This window comes from Fusarium pseudograminearum, chromosome 2 (genome assembly GCF_000303195.2).
Source record: "Fusarium pseudograminearum CS3096 chromosome 2, whole genome shotgun sequence".
Classification (NCBI taxonomy): domain Eukaryota; kingdom Fungi; phylum Ascomycota; class Sordariomycetes; order Hypocreales; family Nectriaceae; genus Fusarium; species Fusarium pseudograminearum.
Window position 1 is genome coordinate 419275 of NC_031952.1, and position 15494 is coordinate 434768.

Below are 15494 nucleotides of genomic sequence, written 5' to 3' on the forward strand. Positions count from 1 at the left end.
GTCCTCGATTCCTCCAAGCATCGAGTTTCTTCAAGTGTAAGTACTTGCAGAAAGTTTCCTGGAGATAGACCAAACACTCCAATTCTCTCATACACGTTGCAACCACCTGATGAAGATCTCTTTATCACAAGACCACTCAAATCATCTCTGTACATTTGTGGCTCACGCAGCTGACGCAGGAACAACAGAAAAGTACCCTCAAAACAAACAGAGTCGGGTTCTGCGAAATCCAGAATAACGCCTATCGGCTGCCCAGGCCATACAAGGCTACTTGAATGCAGTGTAAACTCTGTCGTCCATTTGCTGGATTGAACTATGACTTTGAACGGCACTAGAGGCGCCGTTATATGGATCTGCCGGTTTGCCGTTTTATTGAAGTCATTTATGCTGTTGCTTGATGGAAATCCGCCGATCCATCTCATCCATGGAACTGAGACGTCATTGTCAACGTATGGAAGGACAATAGTTCCCTTGGCCGAAGCCCAGGACCAGGTCGGGAATTCCTCGATTCTGGTTATTGGCTTTCCACGCCATTCCCTTGACCAAAGCAGCCCATCCAGGTATCCATGCTCGAAGATTCCTGCAAAATAATTGATTTTATGGCGGTTTGAGAGATATGTTGCAATTCCCTGGATGGCAATCAGTCGATCTCCAGGTTTTGTCAAGTTCATCTGGCTGTAGCAATAAATAAGGCTACTCCAGAGATAGCCAAGGGCACGATCCTTCGTTGCGTCGAGGATCCGCCATATCTCTGTTGATTGTCCTTGAGAGAACTCCATCTCGAAAAGACAGTCATTGTTGAGCCGAGTCCCTCCCGCCCGTGAGTCAGGGACATGTTCCGGACATTCATCATGCACGACCTTCTGGCCCTCCCAGAAGAATCCTTTCTTACACTGCCAGATCAAACCGTTCCTGGTCCAATGCAGTATACGAGGAGACAAGAGCCATTCTTGAAGACACCATCCGCGCTCAAGGAGCGGGTTTCGAAAAAGCCTCCGGGACGAGTGAGGAGGGTCAATGGTCGTGCCTCCGGGGTTATGCCATTCTTTAAAAGTAAACTTGGCAATTGGTCTTTCGACAAGTATTCCATCGGAACTATCCTCTGCACTTGATGCGGCGATACAACAATACGCATTGGAATAGTAGTCTGACATGTTGGCAGATTCCTTCAACCACTCTTCTGTTTCTCCGTCATTGTCTGGCTGGATGATACATACTGCGTCCACCCAGAGATATCGAATCTTCATACGTCTTGTGATTTTAATGGCATCTTGTATGGTCCTTGGTAGGTCCTGTAGAGGTATCTGCTTTCTTCTCTCTCGCACGTTACTGTGTGTTGTTCGTGCGCTTTGATTCCCTCCTCCCCAACGATAGCTCAAGATCAAGTATAAAGGCTTGGTGCTTCCACTTGGATACTCTGTCTCAGATTCGATTAGTCGGGGGATGTCTCGATCTTGGTCACCAACATCTATGAGTCGAGTTGGTAAAGGCGATGTGCACGATTCCAGCGATGTGCATGTCTTGTGTTTCCCAGATACGGTACAAGCCGTCAACCATTCGTTAATGTTGTCAATGAGAATTCCCAGGTCATCTTCCAGTGTATCTGGAGCTAGCCCTGCAAGGTCCAATCAGCATGAATCATTATGAAGTATTTCTGTCTCGTGCATGGCATACGTTGCACATATGGGAGCCTTTGTCCCGGCGACTGTATGTTGCTATCCTTCCACATAAAGTATTCCCGCCTTTCACTATAAGGGAGCTCCGACGATCCAAGCATAACAGACCCAAATCCTGTGATCCCCCAGTGCATCGGGTCGTCTGTTTTGGAGACTACACCATCGTATACAAGCATACAACGGAGATTCTGACACATTGGACATCCCTGATCGCATGAATCCTCCAGTTCGCGAAACGTTCCATGAAAGCCAAGGCCGTGTATTGCGGTATCGTCGTAGGACTTCAATACATTCCACGATATCCCCCGGCACTTTTCGCAGAGCAATTCGCGGGGTGGCCTCTCAGATAGCGGCGGTTGAGAAGAAGTCAGCGACATTATAAGTCGTGAGTGGAAAGTAATACGCACGACTATACAAATGTTTGAGGGTACAATGAAACGGAAGCGATATTGAGGGATATATGAAGAAAGTTTTTCTACGGCATAGCCCCGAAAGAATCACAATGTCAGCCTGCATCATCGCCCCCACCCTGTCTGCCTGGCTCTTAGCGCTTACAGTATCGGAAAACGGTCGAGGCATTGTCTTAATACTAGGTGGTATTGGAGTGGGAGGTCGATAATTGATGAATTGGTTGAAAGACTGCAGATAGATAGATATATTTGTGTGGTAAAATCACGTGAAACTCTCAACATTCGACTGAGAAAATAGATCCGTATCTTCATTTTCAACACTCGTGTATATACACTAATTATCTCATCAAAATCACGTCTCTGTCTTTTTTGGAAACATCAAGAACTGTTGTATGTTTTAACCCTATAAGTTTAAAAGAGAAAAGCGCAGATATCCAAAGCCACAATACTTAACCATTTAAAGCAAAGCCTAAATGAGTAGAAAGTACTTAAATGACAGCCTATTACAACCTTCTCCTAACCGCTTATAATCCTCCACCTGCCCGGTTACAAATCTACCATCCATTAGATCATCTATAAATGCCTCCCCTAAAACGCTGCAATACTTTCCTGCCCGATGCGGCACCTCTCGAAATACAAGTGGCACCTTGGAACCCGCCACTACAGTAACGACATCTCCTGGTTTGGTGCCGTTTGGAACCAATGCCATCATTCCCTCTTGGGTTACAGCAAATCGCCTTTTCGCCGCCCACATCAATATCGACGACTCAATACTTGCACTGAGGTACTTCTGAGAAGTGAAATATCTCATAGCTGAGTTTGATATCTGTGAGTCTGGACCAGCATAAAGTGACATGTCGTGAAGTAACTGTAGATATTTGTAGAATCGTCTCCCAAAGTCTTCGCCAACAGCGTATCCTACACCGGTCAACGTTGCTGTAATCGTACGCCAGAAATGTGTTTCTGAATCGACTCTTGCCAGATGGCTAATTTTTAGGCAGAGGTTTAACCATATTTTGTTCGCGACAACCGTGTCGATAAGCTGATTGGGTTCTGCATCCATGTTACTTTTGTTGAAAGTTGGCAATGGACCTACGTGTTCTATAACACCAACGACGGTTCCAAAAAGCACGAGCTCGTTATCCTCGGTAATGCTAGGTGGCTTGTGAGGCAACTCTTCAAGACCAATATCCGCTTGAAAAGGAACACGATCCAAGTACCGAACGAAGGGATGGTGGTTGTCTATATCCGTCCAGTCAGGTACCCAAGATGGGAGTTGATTGTCGCCGCTCTTGCTTGCTTTCGACCTCGTGGTACAGGACAGAAAGTTGATATCTCCTCGTTCTACACACCATCGAGCAAACCGAGTAAAGATCTCGTCTGGTTGTAAACTATAGTCGGGTCCAAGTGTTCCAATATCTCTCCGCGGACTGTAGTCACTTGCTAGATTAAGAACAGCATATAATCTGTCCCGTGCGTCGGAGCACTCTCCAGAGTTGGTAGCGAGCAACACCGATAGCAGGTTAGGGCGAGACCTCCTGATGCTCTCCATTTCGATGACAGCAGCTGCACCAGCTTGAGCCTTCTCGGAGGATTTCCCTAGAATAAACCCTGACCGATAGAGCTTCTGGACAGACTTCGCTAAAAGACCCCAGCTGACTGTTTCGTTTCCTACCATGACAATGACATTTTCCCCATGCACCACCTCCTGGAGAACCCACAGCCGCCGAAACCAAGGCCTTTCGAGGAGCTTGGTCAGACAAGTCAGGTCATATTTGTAATCGAATGTTTTATGAGGTTCGACAATGAAGTCGAGTCCAATTGGTTCCCAGGATTCGTTTGATAAGAGACCTCTACGGGTTGAGTGAGGGTCTTTGGAGAGGTAGTTAAAGGCAATCAGAGAGTCCCGGGTGCCTTCGCCGAGCCACACAATGACTTGCGTAGCCTGGGCGTAAATGTCTCTCATCAACTGAACTTGTTGGCCACGCTCGTTGGAATCATCTTGGTTGATGCAAAGAGCGTCGATCCAGAGGACTCTCGCGCGACGTGGATGGCGAAGGTGTAATAATGCTTGGTGAAGATTTGATGCAATCTGCATATTTTCTCCGTTGCACTCGATGCTCTGTACCTTGGTAGGGTCACCCCAAGCGTAAGAGAGGGCCTGATACGGTATTCCATCAATCTGGCTGCAGGTATACAGCTTGCATGTGACAAGACTGTCTTGCGTCCCAGGTTCAAGAACGAGAAGTCGTATCTCTCCTTCATTAAGGCTCGAGTATGCCGGCAAAACATCCGTTGAGGATGCCAACCGCCTGGCCAATCTTTCGCTCTCAAGAATGTCGCGCTGTCGCTTGCAATATACCTGGTATAATTGATCAAGGGAGGCATAGCCTTGTCCGATGTCGTATAAATTGTCACCCATTTCAAAGATAGACCAGGATAGCAACAATGTACCATACCCAGATATGTAAAGTAAAGATACAACCCATGCGGCACACGTAAATACCATGATCGTGTACAGCCAGTATATGCCCATCTTGTAAGCAATCCATGCAGTATACTGGTATGCCTTATTTGTTCCGCGAGCAAACTTCTGGGTGTGTATGATTTGTAGTGGTATGGCCTTTAGACTGAGGGGTTTTGAGTGCCCTCTACTTGGTAAATAGCCACAGACACTAGTCTTCGGCTTCAGCCTGATGGAACCTGCAGTTACAGCACGCAACACGGCAGCTGGCCTGTAAGCCCGCAAACCTGGTCTGGTAACTGGTAACATCAGAAATGGACAAAGACAATAGCATATGTGGATATGTAAAGATTGAAAGAAACCGGAAATTAATATTGAGTATCGCAGCCTTTTTTATGATCATCGCCACGCTGCATTGCGGTCTCACCTCTTCAAATCTGCCTGACGGAAATATGAATACACAAAAGGTCATGTTAGACAGCCTAGTAAGCAGAAATATTATGCTAAGCCCCCAACATAGCCCGCTTTTCAAGCCATTAATGTATGTGAGTCCATTTCAAGGCAGGCGCCTTATTTCTGCCTTGTTTTCAAACGAGCATAAAATTAAATTAAAAATACGATATTCTATACAATCCATTCTGAGGTTTGTAGAATGTCTCTCTGACACATCGAGAGGTCTATCAGAAAAATAAGGTCCTCAATACCTCCAGTACAACTTATTCTCAAGTCTGTTAGAGAGTTTCTTCTCAATTGCCACCATCTACCTATATACTTGAGGATCGTAGGGTAGCCTCGAGTGTCAATGTCATCAACTTCTAGCAAATATTTATTTCTCACGAATTTGCTTGCCAGGCTTTGTCACGGTTCTCACGCTCTAGCTTCTCCTCTAGACTCTCATCCGGAAGCCAGAGTAAACGTGTAGTTCAGTCACATTCCCTGACTACGCCCACTTCCTTTTTTGTCCCAAGGAGTTTTTCCCTTTTATATAACCTTTGCCCCCCCTTTCCCCTTTAGCTAGCCTTGTAATTGTAGCCTTGTCTCCAGTCTGACCTCTGCTACTGTTATAGTGCATTTATATAACGGTCTTCCGGTGTTTAAAAGACTCCGCATTCTAAACCCTTTCTATAACTCGGCATCTTTAAATACCCCGAGGTAGCCACAAATTCCGCAAAGTCCGCTACAAAGTCCGCTTTAAGCTATTTATTAACTAGTTATAAATTTCCATAATGTCTACTATAAAGCTATACCCTACTTTATTTAAAATTCCTTTCCTATCGCTTAACACTTTCAATACATCGATAACAACCGGTAGATAAGAACTCCAAGATGGCGGCTCAGAAAGTTGCAGTTGTAGGCGGCTCTGGAAGTAGGTGCTGTATTAAAAACCCCATCAGGAGGCAACATACTTACACAGATCAGACCTCGGCCGCGAAGTCATTGATAGGATCCTTGCCAGAGGCTCCTACGAGGTGGTCATATTGAGTCGCGGGGTAAGACACCATGCTTGTTCATGGCGCCTTTGACACTAATCGCTATGTTGTTTAGGCCGAGGTTGCAGACTTGCCTAAAGGCGTTGCCTGGAGGCAAGTAGACTACGATGATAAACCCGCACTTGTTAATGCAATGAAGGGCATTGACACGGTGCTCTCCTTTTTGGCAATCTTCGATACGAATGTAGCCTTTGAACTGCACAAGAAGCTCATCAACGCAGCCATTGAGGCTGGCGTTAGAAGATTTGCCCCCTCGGAGTGGGCTACGTAAGTGCCTCTACCAAGCCTGTATCTTACGATCGAAATGCTAATAGTAATTGGTTCAGTGCGAGCAATAGTGGGGTCGCTCATTATAAGTACAAGGACGAGGTCCGGAAATATTTGGAAGAAGTCAACTCGAACCAGCAGGTATGCGTCTTTGATTCATTGCTTGCGTTGATCGGACTGTCTAACCCTATTGGTTTAATAGAAGATCGAGTATTGCCTGTTCCAGCCAGGCTTCTTCACAGATTACTTCGGACACCCCCACGCAACAACGAAGCATTTCGGTACCTTCTATATGTTTGCAGACTTCCAGAATCGCAGGGCCATCATCTCCGAGGACAGCGATGCTCCAATTACCTTGACTACTGTTGGGGACATGTCCCGACTTGTAGCACAGGCCTTGGAATATAACGGGGTATGGCCTACTGTTGGTGGCATGCAAGGGACAGTAACCACTGTTTCCGGGCTTATTGCATTGGGCGAGAAGCTCCGAGGTACGAAAGACACTATCCAGAATTTGGACATGGTAGTCTTGACATATTTGCTAACATGGTATAAGGCCCGTTTAAAATTGAAAAGATCTCTAACGAGGCTCTGGAGACTCGGAACGTTACGACTTCCTGGTATCCCGTGGTAGAACACCATGGAGTTCCGGAGGAGATAAGGGAGCAAGTTTCTAAAGGTGTTCTTGTGGAATACGTTGCCGGCCTTAAGAGAGGCGTGTGGACTGTATCGGATGAGTGGAACAAGCTCCTCCCCGACTTTGAGTTTACCTCTGCAGAAAGCTACCTAAAGGGCATTTGGTTATAAGAGTACCTTTTTAGTATCTATAGGGTAATGGTTATATGTAAGGGCATTAGGGTCATGATGCTTAAAAAGTATAATTAAAGATGGAAACCCTATCCCCTGGTAGCCCATCATCTAAGATTAAAGGTTAAGCAAGACACCAATGGAATTTCAAGTTGTGGTTAGAAAACAAACTGCACAACTGCAAATAGAATATGCTAACCTAATACGTTTCTCGTACCAGATCTACCGTAGCGCAATGGAAAGAACCTCCAATACTGTTCACATGCTGGAAAGGACAAGGAATACATTCCATACCAAGCGACTCAAACCACTCCATCGTCACCAAGTCACTAGCCTCAACCACCACCTTCTTCCCATCCAAAACCAGAGCATTGAGGCAAAGCCATGGACTAGTCATATACAAAGGAGGATCCGTTCGGTCCTTGGGAGCAAACGGATAAGGAACAAGGTCCCAGTCCTTCAAGACGGCATGCTTTCTCAAGCCAGCTTCAGTAACCTTGTTTGGGTTGTAGACAACAAGTCCATCGCGAAGAGGTAGGATTGTTGCATCGATATGCATCGCGTTTGGGTCATTGACTTCGATCATCTCGATCTGATATCTTTCTGGGATATGCTCAGCAAGATAGTCAACGCCAGCTTGGTTGGTGACATGGCTGTACTGTCCAATGATGGTTTTGCCAAACCGCATAAAGTCGGCGGCATCAAAGGCGGGACGGGAGTTGTTGATAACCCACTTGTTGCCAGCTTCATTATCATTCATCAGAGTATCAGCAAAGCTGCTGTCTGGACGTCGAACAATATTCGCTCGAGGGTCGAGACTAAGCTGTTCAAGAATAGGCGTGAATGCAATGTCAATCTCTTGGGAGCGACATGACCAAGCAAAGCATGCCTCGATCAGGGTATTTCCAACGCTGATGAGACCATCTCGTGGCATGGCACCGGTATATCCACTGATCTTTTGCCAGTTGATGTCCAAGGGTCGATAAACCTTGATGCCCTCATTTTTGAGGATAGTGGCAAATTGGTCGAGTTCGGCTTCTGCCTTTTCGATGAGATCTGGGGGAAAGAGTGTCTTTGGTTTGAAGGAGCTCAGATGTTCTGCGGGCATGGTAGATTTCATCATCTCGGCTGGGCCGCTGGGGAAGCAGGACACGCCTGCTCGGCCAACGATGACGGACTTGAGAGGGGACCACTCATCGTCGGCTTGGACAAGGGGCTTTGATGAGATAGTCATGATGGGGATATGATGAGATGTTTGATGAACTTGTATGGTCTGGTAGTGGTGACTTGTGTTATATTCCTCTAGATATATATATGTGTGTGTGTTTCTTTACGATACCCTAATGTAAATGACGCAACACACAAAACACGAGAAGACAGATTCGAAGTAAAGTAAATCATGAATTCTCACGGGTGCAGATCATCTACCGTCAGATGCTTCAACACAGCGGAGCAGACAATGATCCTCGACGATCCCCCCACTCATGCATGTAGGCTTTGACATGGCGTTCTATCCCAACCACCTTGCAAACAAGCATATTCCGAAGCCATTCATGCCACAAGATATCACACCGTTGCCTCATTCTGTACAAGAGCTGTCGATTGAGGATGCTGAACTGAGATGACTGCGTACGGTCAGAACAATGCAGGCTGTGCCTCTACCGTACAGCCAATACTGGTCTTGGACTTGCATTTTTAGCCCATGTGCATGGCAAACATGGCCAGTCTGGCTTTTCGAAAGGTCTTGCAATTAAGTACCTAAATGAAAAAATAGCATTGACGCGTCTGAGACATAACAAAAGGGATGACGACAGCGCGAGACATGGCGTATATTGGGATGACTTTGCATGGAGCTCAGCCAGCCACAAACCGAGCTGGCATGCACAATGCGGCCTGACTATGTATCGAATAACACGTGAAAAACAGCCATACAGCATCAATTCAATTGTAAACCTCGATATTGCCTCTTACGTCGCAATTACATCTATGAACCTCAATGTTTGATCCATCATCCCCAATACAACATATGCAACATCAACCCTTTACGGAAGGAGGCTCACTATACCCCACATACGCCTGAGACAGCTTATTTCGAACCCACTAAACATTATGCGTGTCAGACTTAGTACATAGATATAGAGGGTCACATTCCGTCCAGGGATCACTCACAGCTCCCGCTTTGAAGGGGACAGCACATGCAGGAGCATTGCCCAAGACTAAATGCGGCAAGACTGAGACAGTTGTATCGTAGTCGACGCCGAAAAAGAACGGCACCGAGTACCGTTCCTTTCCCGACAGGTTAGCCACCCGATGGATGGTCGATTTGAACTTTTTGTTCGACCTAGCTGTCATTAGCTAGTTGCTGTATCATTCTCTGGGGTTACTAGTAACGTACCAAATTGACAAGCAATCTCCAATGTTTACTACCAGTGTACCAGGGATTGGTGGAGCGGGTATCCATTCGCCCTGCTGGTTCAAGACTTGCAGACCTGATACACGACCTTGAGAGAGGACTGTGAAGCATTCGTAATCCTGGAAGTAATGAGTCTTGTACGCTTCGCTTTAGCTTTCAACTTACCGTGTGCGCCCCAAGCCCTCCTTGCTCCTCGCCAACCGACTGTGCCGGATAGTGCAGCATCCTCGAAGTGACACCAGGATGCCGCATCTTTGAGTCAAAATACTCTTCAGGTAGCTCAAGAGCCAAAGCAAAGATTCTCATCATCTGCCGGCAGGTCTTCAAGACGATACCACAGTAGTCAATGTAGGTTTTGGCGAAACCGGGGATCATCTCCTCATCAGGCATCTGATTTTCGCCGTACAGTTCGAAGGTGTCTGTCGGGAGTGCGTCACTTGGGTTCTTTTCCAGGTCCATCGCAGTCTCGTATCCAATGTCAAATGCTTCAGAAACGGTCTTTTTTTCTGAGCCCAAGTCTTGTTCTGTTCCTGTCGCCTCTTCGGCGCCCATGGGAGTATAACCCCGGAATTTCTGCAAACAGTAAATACCCGAGATTATTCTTAGACAGTATAACCTACCCTTGAGTTTCCGATATAGTATCTCATCTTTTGCGCCTCGGTGAGATTGAAGAACCGTTCAGCAGCATTGTGAACAGCTTCTATCATATCCTCAGGAATACCATGGTTCTAGTCGCTTGTAAGTATTTAACTTTACACATTGTCATGTTGAGAGAAATTGTATGTTTACCTTGATGTAAAAGAACCCAACTTTGGTACACGCATCGTTAATTAGAGCAGCCAGCTTCTGACGTTCCTCGACATCTGGGCTATCGAGAGACGACAGATCAATAACGGGAATGTGGTCACAATTTGCTGTTTGAGACACCACTACGTCTCCGTTCTGAGCTGGCTTGTCGGGTGACATGGCGATGCGACGTGAGTCCAGGGTTACTGGTCTGAATGGGTTATCCGGTTATTGTTGACAAATCTGCTTAAATCATACATGTCTATTGACCCTCAGTCGCCTATTTTAAATACCAGGTCTCTTGCTATAGTCTGTACTATCACCTGATCAACGAAGGTGTCATGAAGTACATATGGACCCTTGTACCTTTGTCCCTTATAACGGACCCTCGTTTTTGGGTACTTCGGCCTGTCGGCGCTTCATGACAAACGATGCTTACAACGCATGTTATGACAGGTATCACAACATCTGCTATACGAAATGCCCTGTAACCAAGGCCAAGTTGGCACATGAGTGAGAAGAAGCAAGGCATACAGGGCACAACTCATCGCATTGCACAAGCTTCTTGTTTACTGGCTAGCTTACGATATGATCGTACCCTTGTATTTTATGCAGGACGCTGTCCCCACCGAGATCCGACGCACCTCTTCGTTTTACAAGTAATCTGTACTGGCCTCATACATGATGCAATGCGGACCTCGCTGCATAGATCGGTACATACTTTCCTCTTCCCTCATCAGCGAGATCTCCGAACGTACCGTTAAAGCTTAGCGCGCGGGCCATCGGACAAGACCTCGTCAAGGATCTTGATGAAACCTCGGATCTCGTCCACTAAAACCCCATATTAGCAAACGTGTTTCCGTACAGGAGGGATGTACTTACAAGTATTATAATGCAACAGGCCTACTCGCACAATACCATCGAGTCCAAGACCTAGAATCTCCCTAACGAGGCGCTCTGCATAATTACAGCCTGCCCGTACACCGTACTTTGACCGACTTTCAATCTCTTCGACCAGCGCATGGCAACTCCAGCCTCTAACCGTAAAGCTAACCGTAGACAGTCTCACTGCCACGTCTGCATCAGGTTCGCCAAAGATGGTAATATCTGGGCGGGAGTTTAGGTACTCAATAAGCATAGTCTGCAGCGCCGCCTCTTGAGAAATAATCTTTTCCCAAGATGGCGCAAGATACTCCACAATATGAGGGAGGGCTTGCACCAGCTCGTAGCTTGCACCTGCAAGCCCCAACTTCTCAGTCAAGCTGACGTGAGAGTTGAAAAAGTGTCCCATAGGACGAATGCGATGCTGTCCTGCACGACTAGCATACAGCATAGATATGTGTGGTCCGTACACTTTGTACCACGAGAGGCAGTAAAAGTCGACCCCGAGATGCTTTACGTTGATCGGCCTGTGGCCTGCATAGCCCACACCATCGACACAGACGAGAGCACCAACTTCGTGGGCGGCCACGGCAATGGACTTGATGTCGGTAATGGTTCCCAAGATATTGCTGGCGTGCGTGCATGTCACCAGCTTTGTCGCTGGAGTAAGAAGCTCTCTCAAGTCACTGACCAGGAGTTTCGGGTTCTGCGACTGGCATGGCTTCCACCACTTGAGACGTAGACCCCGCCTCTCTGCAAGGTCTACCCAAGGCGCAATATTGGCCTCATGGTCCACGGCAGAAACAATAATCTCATCGCCAGACTGCAGATCAAGAGACGAAGCAAGGTTCCGAAGGAGCTGGGTAGTCGATGGACCCAGCACGATCTCATCGGTGTGGGCATTGATATGCTTGGCACAAGCATCATGCGCGGCATCAAATGTTGCAGTAGCCTTTTGACTAGTCCTGTAGGAAGCGTCTAGTTGGACGTTGGTGGTGAGTAGGTAATCCGAGATGGAGGATACGACGTCACCCAGGACTTGACTCCCGGCGGCATTGTCGAGAAAGATTTGGTCTACTTCCAGGGACGGAAAAGCGGAACGAATGGTCTTTTCGTGGGGGAGCATGTTGACGGTGATCGAGGAGGGTCAATGCAAGTATCGACCTTGGTCTGGGAGAAGTACATCGACATCCCTTTTAAAACATCATCTTGGTTAAATGTCTCACAGAATTACTTGTTATGTCGTACTAAGTTGCGGTGAGTGCAAACCGTGACCTATAGTTGAAGCATGTGTCAACTACATCCATGTCTCTTGGATTCAAATGACTCTTGGAAACTGGAATTGACGTGTCTGAGACACACAAGTGCTTCATGCATTCTGATCCAGATTGACATAAGAAACATTCACCGGTATGGGACCAACATCAGTATGCAGCAACGCTAGATGAAAGAAAAATTGGCCACTGGGAGCATAAGAGACAAAATTATTAGGATATCTTATGGCTCTTAGACTAAGCTTCTTAGACTACTTATTTTTATACCCTAAGACTTAGGAGGCCAACTTTTCTACTACCCACTAGGAAATGCAGGAGGCAATTGCCTGCCGCATCCTTGCATATGACTGATCATCACGGCCCGCATCAATCGGACTCGATTTAGGAAGTCGGGGGCGATGGCCCGGAGTCCGGATATCATTCTCCGGTGAAGCTAAACCATTCGGGAAGTCCTCTTATTATCTTACAATTTTCCGCCCTCGAAAGCAGGGAGGTATATCCGCACGACACTATCATCCCGTCTCACTATCGAGTGAACAATCATGGAGTTTTACGAAAGAACAGAACCAGTCCTTCCGAGGCCCAAGCCCATGAAAGTCCTCTTTCTTTCATTCCCCCGAACAGGAACGACTTGTAGGTACTCCCATCCCTTCACAACCAATCGACGATCAATAACACTTACTCACAGCTACATGTGCCGCCCTCAAGATCCTCGGCTTCCGTTCCTACCACTTCGCTGAAGTACTATCAAATGATGCCAATGATCATGTTCAACTATGGATGAAGGCCCTTCGAGCCAAGTACGAAGGTGTCGGAAAACCGGTCTCGCGGGAAGACTTTGATGAGATCCTTTGGAACTACGACGTACGTGTATCCGAGACTGTCCCAATAGCTTCAGGCTAATAATAAGTGCTAGTCCGTTTCCGACGAGCCTTGCTGTCTTTTCGTCGAAGAATTAATCGCAGCTTACCCAGAAGCAAAGATCGTCTTAACCATACGTGATCGAGATCAATGGTTGATATCAATGCGCAAGTCAATTCTTACCATCTTATCCTGGCGATCCTGGACCTTGCTTGGGTACCTGGACGGCTTCTCACTACGATACTGGACTTTGTTAAATTACACCACTTCCGTCATATCCAAAGGAACTCCGGCATATAAGCCCGAGGCTGACCCAGCTCTTCTTGAATCCTTTGATGAACATATCGAAAAGGTTCGAAGGCTTACACCCGATGATCGGCTACTAGAGTGGCATGCGAGTCATGGCTGGAAGCCGTTGTGTGCATTCTTGGATGTGGAAGTGCCGGATGTTGACTTTCCTCATCTCAATGAGCCAAAGTCGTTGGTGGAACTTCGTCGCGATATGTATCGCTCGAGAGTGACTGTGATTGGGACCAAGGTAGCTGCTGCGGTAGCATTGTTGCTGTTTGGTCTGCGTTACACGGGACATGTGTCAACTAATGGGTTCTGGCTTTGAAAGACAAATAGTTTAGTCACATAATAGTACTACATAATGTAACGTTTCTACTCCACTACACGACATCTAAATCATATCAAAGTAGCCCGATGTTCTAAGCTACAATACGTCGGCTGAGATTTTCTGTGCCAGCACATTTATCCAAGTCCACCTTGGCCTGTGTAGCCCTCCTACCCAATCCACGACGCAAGATCCAATCTTTACTGTTGATAATCTCCTCAACAGTCCCTTCCTCCAGAGGCGGAATTCTCTCTGATCCTTCAAGTCGCTTCAATATGACATCGTCGTTTGGTCGCGAAAAGTAAACCACACTATAGCGAGTAAAGTCTCCCTGCACACCAGGAGGGGCAACGATACGATGGATGTTTGAACGGAAAAGCCCGTTGGTAAACTTGGCCAGCGCATCGCCAATGTTGACAATCATGTGTCCCGGGAGTGGTTCGACATAGAGGTACTCGGCGTCTTTTCCAGGGGGAAGAACCTGGAGTCCACCGAGCTGGTTGAAGACAAAGGTGATGCTACCATAGTCGGTGTGCTCGGGGAGGGTAATTGCCTTGCGGTCGTCACGAGGTTGGGGAGGGGCCTTTATCAGACGAACGGCATCACCGCTCATTGCGTCGATACGGTGAAGTGCTGAAAGCGTTCCTGGTGAAAGCCCGAGACTATCGTTGAAGATGTTAAGAAGAAGAGTTACGATAGAATGAGATCGCTTCATAAAAGATGCGAAAACATCTTTACCCTCATCGAATGGCCTAGGTCGAGGTAAAGCATCAATCATACCAAGCATGTCAATCTTGGGGACCTAAAGGACAAGTCAACACTGTACTTCAACATCAAGAGCATGGTTTCTTACATTATACGATTCATTCCGGTCTCTCGTCCCATTCTTGTCAACAACAACAGCACCTTGCGACTTGTACCCGAAATACGAGTTCTGGGCACTAAAATCGTACTTTGTCTTCTCTTCCAGACTCAAAGAGTAGAACTCCTTTGAGATGGCGAAAAGCTTGTCAACGTCGTCCAAAATACCAGACGCGGGGCCGCAGTTTTGAAGGTCGAGGTAGAAGAAGCCAAGGTCTTCGCAAGCTTCGATGAGTCTTTTGATCTCGCTTTCTTCAGAGGCTAGAAGTTTCTGTAGGGACAGGCAGAGGAGTGGCGCTGTTGATACATCCTTTGGGAAAGGAGGAAGGCCGGGGAAGTCTCGTGTTTCGCTTGACATAATTTGAGAGATGAGGTTGGTCCTTTTTCTTATGAGTGAGTCTATGCAGATGCCCATTCAAACACAAAAGGATGCTTTGGATATTTGTAATAACATGACTGCAGCATCCTCTGACCGCAATACTTGTCTGTGGCGCAGTGTCTCAAGACCCTTTAGCTGGAATTACGTATACGATGAATAATCTCAATTGCAGGGCGAGACAAAAGTCCAAGATCAGTCATATTTGTCTTATAAAAGTTCCAATAACAACCGATGTCTATGCCGACGGCAGAGCGATCGTCCGGTTGTGTAGATCATGTCTGAGTCAAGTGTAAAACAACGGGATACGA

General features: G+C 46.9%; 7 protein-coding genes across 7 annotated transcripts; 2 read left to right on the forward strand and 5 right to left on the reverse strand.

Annotated features, from left to right (window-relative positions):
• Positions 1-2497: 2497 nt before the first annotated feature.
• Positions 2498-4622, reverse strand: FPSE_05436 (uncharacterized protein; the record flags this gene model as incomplete). Its single annotated transcript, XM_009258554.1, has 2 exons — positions 2498-2555; positions 2692-4622. The coding sequence occupies 2 exons, from the start codon at positions 4620-4622 to the stop codon at positions 2498-2500; spliced, it is 1989 nt and encodes a 662-aa protein (XP_009256829.1).
• A 1254-nt stretch (positions 4623-5876) lies between these two features.
• FPSE_05437 (uncharacterized protein) lies at positions 5877-7114 on the forward strand (the record flags this gene model as incomplete). Its single annotated transcript, XM_009258555.1, has 6 exons — positions 5877-5916; positions 5970-6040; positions 6096-6307; positions 6367-6448; positions 6510-6798; positions 6864-7114. The coding sequence occupies 6 exons, from the start codon at positions 5877-5879 to the stop codon at positions 7112-7114; spliced, it is 945 nt and encodes a 314-aa protein (XP_009256830.1).
• A 199-nt stretch (positions 7115-7313) lies between these two features.
• Positions 7314-8348, reverse strand: FPSE_05438 (uncharacterized protein; the record flags this gene model as incomplete). The annotated part of the gene is made up of 1 exon (XM_009258556.1): positions 7314-8348. One exon carries the CDS (start codon positions 8346-8348, stop codon positions 7314-7316), a length of 1035 nt encoding a protein of 344 aa, XP_009256831.1.
• Positions 8349-9055: 707 nt separating this feature from the next.
• Positions 9056-10493, reverse strand: FPSE_05439 (uncharacterized protein; the record flags this gene model as incomplete). The annotated part of the gene is made up of 7 exons (XM_009258557.1): positions 9056-9098; positions 9189-9214; positions 9284-9455; positions 9510-9646; positions 9693-10100; positions 10148-10255; positions 10317-10493. 7 exons carry the CDS (start codon positions 10491-10493, stop codon positions 9056-9058), a joined length of 1071 nt encoding a protein of 356 aa, XP_009256832.1.
• Positions 10494-11073: 580 nt separating this feature from the next.
• On the reverse strand, positions 11074-12321 carry FPSE_05440 (uncharacterized protein; the record flags this gene model as incomplete). The annotated part of the gene is made up of 2 exons (XM_009258558.1): positions 11074-11144; positions 11196-12321. The coding sequence occupies 2 exons, from the start codon at positions 12319-12321 to the stop codon at positions 11074-11076; spliced, it is 1197 nt and encodes a 398-aa protein (XP_009256833.1).
• Positions 12322-13011: 690 nt separating this feature from the next.
• FPSE_05441 (uncharacterized protein) lies at positions 13012-13946 on the forward strand (the record flags this gene model as incomplete). Its single annotated transcript, XM_009258559.1, has 3 exons — positions 13012-13102; positions 13158-13333; positions 13386-13946. The coding sequence occupies 3 exons, from the start codon at positions 13012-13014 to the stop codon at positions 13944-13946; spliced, it is 828 nt and encodes a 275-aa protein (XP_009256834.1).
• A 94-nt stretch (positions 13947-14040) lies between these two features.
• On the reverse strand, positions 14041-15165 carry FPSE_05442 (uncharacterized protein; the record flags this gene model as incomplete). The annotated part of the gene is made up of 2 exons (XM_009258560.1): positions 14041-14748; positions 14800-15165. The coding sequence occupies 2 exons, from the start codon at positions 15163-15165 to the stop codon at positions 14041-14043; spliced, it is 1074 nt and encodes a 357-aa protein (XP_009256835.1).
• Positions 15166-15494: the final 329 nt, after the last annotated feature.